This window comes from Pygoscelis adeliae, unplaced genomic scaffold, assembly GCF_000699105.1.
Source record: "Pygoscelis adeliae isolate BGI_AS28 unplaced genomic scaffold, ASM69910v1 Scaffold659, whole genome shotgun sequence".
Classification (NCBI taxonomy): Eukaryota; Metazoa; Chordata; class Aves; order Sphenisciformes; family Spheniscidae; genus Pygoscelis; species Pygoscelis adeliae.
Window position 1 is genome coordinate 157936 of NW_008825546.1, and position 5443 is coordinate 163378.

A 5443-nucleotide genomic window follows, 5' to 3' on the forward strand; every position below is an offset into this window, starting at 1 on the left:
TGCGTAAAAGCACCACCTAAAAGCTCCCCCTGGTTGAGCTAAGCTGCTGTTTCTCCAGTGTCCCAAATCTCTTTTGGGAGAGTATCGCACAAGCGATACTCTGCCAAGAGAGTCTAAAATAGTTGCTCTTTTGACGCGGCATGCCCGTGGCTGCCTGGGTGCAACCGGCGGAGGCTGGCCTTCAAGCTGTGTTTCCCGTGTCATTCCCTCTTAGGAGGGATCCAACGAGAAGAGCGTGCCTTCTGCATGGAGCCGCCAGGCTGGGGGGGCAGCTCGGTCCCCCTGAAGTCACACAGGCGGAGAAGCAGCCAGCCCTCACCCACGCAGCCGTCGCCGACCTCCGGACCCTGCACCCCCCCCCCCCCCCGGCCGCCCTGCCGCGTCCTCTTCCTCCACGCACGCCCGGCCGCAAAAGGCTGGGCTCTGCTGCAGCAAAATGGGCCACGACCGTTCGGCCGCCCCGGGCAGCCGCCCACGCTGCCTGCGTTCAGGGCTGGCCCTGCCTTCATCGGTGGGCTCAGCCCAGGAGCCTCGTGCGCTGCGATAACATCTTCACAACGTTCAAACCTGCCTCTCTGCAGCAGAACTGAAGGATTACCTTGGACGGAATCGCGAAAAGGAACGGCTGCACGTTGAAGTAGCACAGCAGGTGGTAGGAGGTGCTTTCCATTAATTAGTCGCATTTGCAGGTTATTTATGAAGCTAAAGCCTGTAAGTATCTGCTGCGCAGAACTAATTTTTTATGTTTCTGAGGCTTTCAGCGCGTAAGTGATCATGCGGTTCCTCTTGCTAGGACGTGAGAATACAGCTCGTTCGCACGGTAGGACCCCGGACTGCACAAGCTGAACCCAGTTTTTTCTGCGGTACGCCTGTGCGTGACACCTCCTGCCTAACCACGGCCCTGTAGTTTCGGACTATTAATACAAGAAAAGCACGATCCTCAATGGATGCTGTGCTGTGCTCCAGGCAAAGCGGTACGTAAATACTCGCAGCATATGCTGCACAAATACAAAAACATCATCATTAAAGCGGTTAGGTCTAGTGCCAAGATAAAGTCCAAAGAACCCTCCAAGCCCACGGAATGCTAATAAGATGTTTTAAAAGTAGCTCGGAGCTCGTTGCTAACAAGGATCAAAGACCCCAAAGGCATAAACATATTCCCAGCAGCCTGGAGGGAAGCCAGCATCCCGCAGGCCAAGCGCAGCGGCGACAGGCGCGCTCCTGTCAGCACCCTCGCGCTGAAGGCTGGGGTACGAACCGCTACGTCCTACGCTGCCTTGCTTTGTAAGGTTTAAAGGCCTGGGCAGGACGGACCAGGAATATAAAAGCAGCATTTTAACCTCAGGGGGGGAAAAAAAAAAGACGTTGTACTCCCTCTGCTCTCCAATAATTTACACTTCCCCCCCCCCCGCCACAAATTACGCTCATTCCTTTCCTAACCAAAAGCACTGAATCTTCTGAAAGATCAAGCCGCGTTTTTCCACGCCCTCCCCTGCGTTTGAGAGCGAGAGGCTGGAGAGCTGCTTCAGGGACGATGCTGGGGGCAGGAGCAGCTCCCGTTTTCTCTCCTGCGTGTCGACCTGCTCCAGTTCCTGGAGGGCGTAACTGCGGGGAGGCACACGCACATGGCGTCGCTGGGCCAGCTGTACGGTTCTTTTCCGACTGAAATCGTCAGAGAGCAAGAGAGCTTTAGAGCTCCGGTATTTCCGATTCCTTCGGTTTTTACTGAGGGATTTTAAGACGCCGCTCATTTGTTTGCTCTCACTAGCTACCAAGCAAGATTGTCAGAACGGTTTTTGCTTAAAAGATTAATCATGAGTATTTAAAAATACAGCAACGGGAAGAACATCCAAAACAGGGCTAGAAGCAGCAGTCTCAGATTAATGCTTCAAGCAAATATGTAGTCTCACTTTAATAACCTAGATTTATTTCCTGCTGTGTTAAAATTGTGGTTATGGTCTGAAAAGGACCTGAAAACACTATCACGTGGCTTAGATTGTACATCCGATTCACAGCTAGAGTTTCAGCCCTACGCAGTCATTCTTGACGCGCAAGACAGTCGATTCTGAGCTCCTGCAGGGCTGGCGTTCAGACACACCACCGTACTGGGATGTGACCAAGTTTAACCTGAAGTGACTAAAAGGCAATAAATCAAATAATTCCCCGGTGCTATTTTAGAGGCACTTTTCAGATTGTAATTGAATTCTAAAGTCCACCCAATGCTCTGGCTCAAAATTCCAGCTAATAAGTTTTTAGTACAACGTGAAATGACTGCCCCCGCGCAGTATCCACCTGAAACTCCCACCACGGCTGAGCTGGAATCCAGGACTCTCGCTCGCACTTGCTCTTCTCGCCGTGTGTCCTCCTGAGGCTTTGCAGACAAATTACCTCTGGTGGTTTGTGACAAACTTGCCTGTGATCAAGAACCCTAAAAATTCAGCTTCTCAGAATCACACTGTGCAGGGATGAGGAAGTTCCCCGTATTTCCCTTTTCCTGAGGATAATTACGACGTTGGGTTCCTGCTCCTAGGTCACAGCACCATCAGCGTTAGCTATCCCACCATCCGTAGAGGCAACTGACACAGGATAAAGGCAAAAATAGGTGGCAGTGGGGTCGGCGGGGAAGTTACCCTGAGATACGACCTTCAGAGAACAAAGTGCTGTGCTGTGCCAACAAAGTACTAATGCTGCTTTCTCCAAAGGAGCCTGTCATTGGGCACAAACCCTGCAAACTGAGAACCTTGATGGACAACCGTAAAATCAGTTGTACTAGTTTTGTGTGCATCAATAAAAAGGAAATGGATTGGAGCAGTAAAAGTCCCTTTATGAAGGGCTAAATGATTGCCTCACTAGACGGGAATGGGAAGGATGTTTCAAAATGAGCCAGACTCCCAGAGACCAAAAGAAGCTGGACACCTGGAGCTCAGAAAGAGGTTGTTTATCACCTGTGAGCGAAACCCTGATTCTGGCGTAGAAACTCGGCACGTTCCTGCCCGATGCTGCAGAGGCACTCTGCAGAAATACCTCCCGGTCTGCCTTTCCAGTGCCTGGCTACGTAAGGGAAAAGCTTTCTGACACGTCCAGGTTAAATTTGCCAAGTACGATCTATTACATCCAGAATCAGCGCATCAATACTGCTCTCCCAGCTCAGCCCGTTCCAGCCACTCCATCGCCACGCTCCGTGGACGTGGAGGCAGCCTCGGTGTGACAGGAGCAGCAAATGCAATGGCACTTACCGGAATTTGGAGACCTTTAAGGTCAGTGCTCGCTTGTTCACCCTCTAGTCTTATATACAGCCTGATCTGTGGGAGCGCAAGAGCAATGATGAGCTTGTTAATTAATAAATCTCGATACTTGGTGTTACTGCTGTGTAAGAGCAGTAACATTCAGAGTAACATTCAGAGCAGGTACCTGCTCTGAATCACGTTGCCGTGTTCTTTAGTGCTTCTCTGATTATCCAGTTGTTAAGAAGCTGGAGGGGCCCTCTCAGCTACTCCAGTGCGGTGCTCTGAGGACTGCAGTATGGCACCTTTGTGGGGTATTCGTTTAAATTAGCGTAAGCGTAAGCCTGTGGAGGCCGGCTTCTTTCCAAGTTATTTTTAGAGCCTACCACCCACTCCTTTCCTTCTCCACTCCATCACCTGCAGTGTCAGGCTAAGCTGCTTTTTATCAGCAGCTGGACCAGTTGGCTTTTTCATTAGCAGGTGTGCTCAGCCCTGCTTTATGAGCAGATTTGGGTTTCTTGTTCGGCAGTCAAATTGTTGGGAGGTGTTTTTCCTTTATCAAAAGTTGTCCGAGAGGATGGTAAGAAGACACTCATCTCCGGAGGTCAGAGGGGTGCTCTGTACAGAATACAGCTGAGCTGGGGGTTTGAAATGTAACAGAAGCTGCCAGCTGCGGCCACTGGCGAGGAGGAGTCGGGCTCTTCCTCGCGTGTTTTTGAAAGACCCATCCAGTTGTCAGTGCTGCAGGGAGTGCGGTGACCCAGACCTTTCCCTTCTCGTGGGGTCTGGATGCGAAAGTGAAGGCTACACGTAGTCAAACCCAGCACTCCAGATGCCCAGGATTCCCTCACTGTATCTGGGCTAACATAATCTGGATTGTTCTATCTGGATTAATAATCGAATCTCGGAGGGAATACCCTCGGATATGCCGATCATGCCTTTCAGGCTGGTTCCTGTCTCCTTTTACGGGACATATCAAGACAGCTGATGCTCATTTACCTTCATGAAATTCTGAGCTGCTTTGAACTCTCCGTGACTGCCTGTCATCTGAGCACCTTTAAAAGAGCAGCCTGTAGGCAAAGCCAGAGAACGGCAAATCTAAAGAGGCAGCAATGGAATTCCTTCGGCTCTTTCCATCTCTTCAGTAGGAATAAAAATAAAAATCGTAATGCAGTAGGCAGCCCTAGCGAAGGTTTAATATTCAGCAGTCTTGTGGTGTTTTTCCAGTTAAGAAACAAAACCACAAAATTATTTTGGGTTCAGGAAGGTGACTCTCTCACATTAAAAATATACTTGCATTGGTACCTGTCATGAGGAACTCCGGCAATGCAGAACTCTTCACTGCTGAGATGAAAGTATCTGCATTTTTTTGCAGCACACAAGGATCCCAAAATGAGCACTGCCTGCGTTCTGCTTTTGTAAGTGCTATTTAAAGAGCAGAATTGTAAGACAGCTTCTGAACGCTTGTCTAAAGCTTTCGGTTTGGTCGTATGCCTTACCAGACCCAGCTAGGAGCATAAACACCAAATAAGACTCCGCCAAGGTGAGCACACCAGGCTGACCGGTGCTTTTGATGCGGGCTCACCTGCACTGCGGAGAAGAACGCAGCCATCACCTGCCCTTGACTCTTGGTGAGGGACCGCAGGACATCAAGTGACAGGATATTTGTTGTTCCCTCCCATATGGACAGCACCTGTGGGGCGTAGAAAAGACTGTGGAAGAGCATGAAGGAGCCTTTTGGAGCGACTGCAATAAAGAAAGGGGAATGTGAGGAAGACATGGGGCAGAGCTAGGGGATATCAAGGAAATCTCCAGGGATGTCTTGCCTCACCACAAGTGGGAAGGAGCAGTGGTGATGAGAGCTAGGAGCCCAGCTCCATTACCGAGCTAGGCAACAACCCCAGCACCAGGAACACATCACGCCCCCTCCCTGGTGATGACTGGGCTCAGCACGAAGGCAACTAGGAGAGAGCTGCCACGCTTGGAGTGAGTCTGGGGAGGACTGTTTTTTCCCTTGAGCGTGTCTTCAGCAGGCAACCACGGAGCACTGTGCAGGGGACTAGGTGACATGCAGGAGCTGCTTCTGCTTCTCCTGCTGCTTTCTTACCAGAGTATCGCGGACTATGACTGGCAAGCCTGTGTCCTCCATGTAACCTTGTCCTCCAAAACTCTCCATTGCCTCAACAACAACAGCAGAAGCCTGCAAAATGCAGAGAGCA

General features: G+C 50.6%; 1 protein-coding gene across 7 annotated transcripts in view; it reads right to left on the minus strand.

Annotated features, from left to right (window-relative positions):
• LOC103923643 overlaps nt 1-5443 on the minus strand; it is a 22389-nt gene that overhangs the window by 2909 nt on the left and 14037 nt on the right. For all 7 annotated transcript variants that reach the window (XR_663941.1, XM_009332036.1, XM_009332037.1 and 4 more), the window contains exons 10-11: nt 5332-5424; nt 4810-4917 (exon numbers count right to left, since the gene is read on the minus strand). Coding sequence is in view for 6 of the 7 variants with exons in the window: in XM_009332036.1 (XP_009330311.1) it covers nt 4810-4917; nt 5332-5424 (201 nt within the window). In the remaining variant the exon portion in view is untranslated. The remainder of the gene's footprint in view (nt 1-4809; nt 4918-5331; nt 5425-5443) is intronic.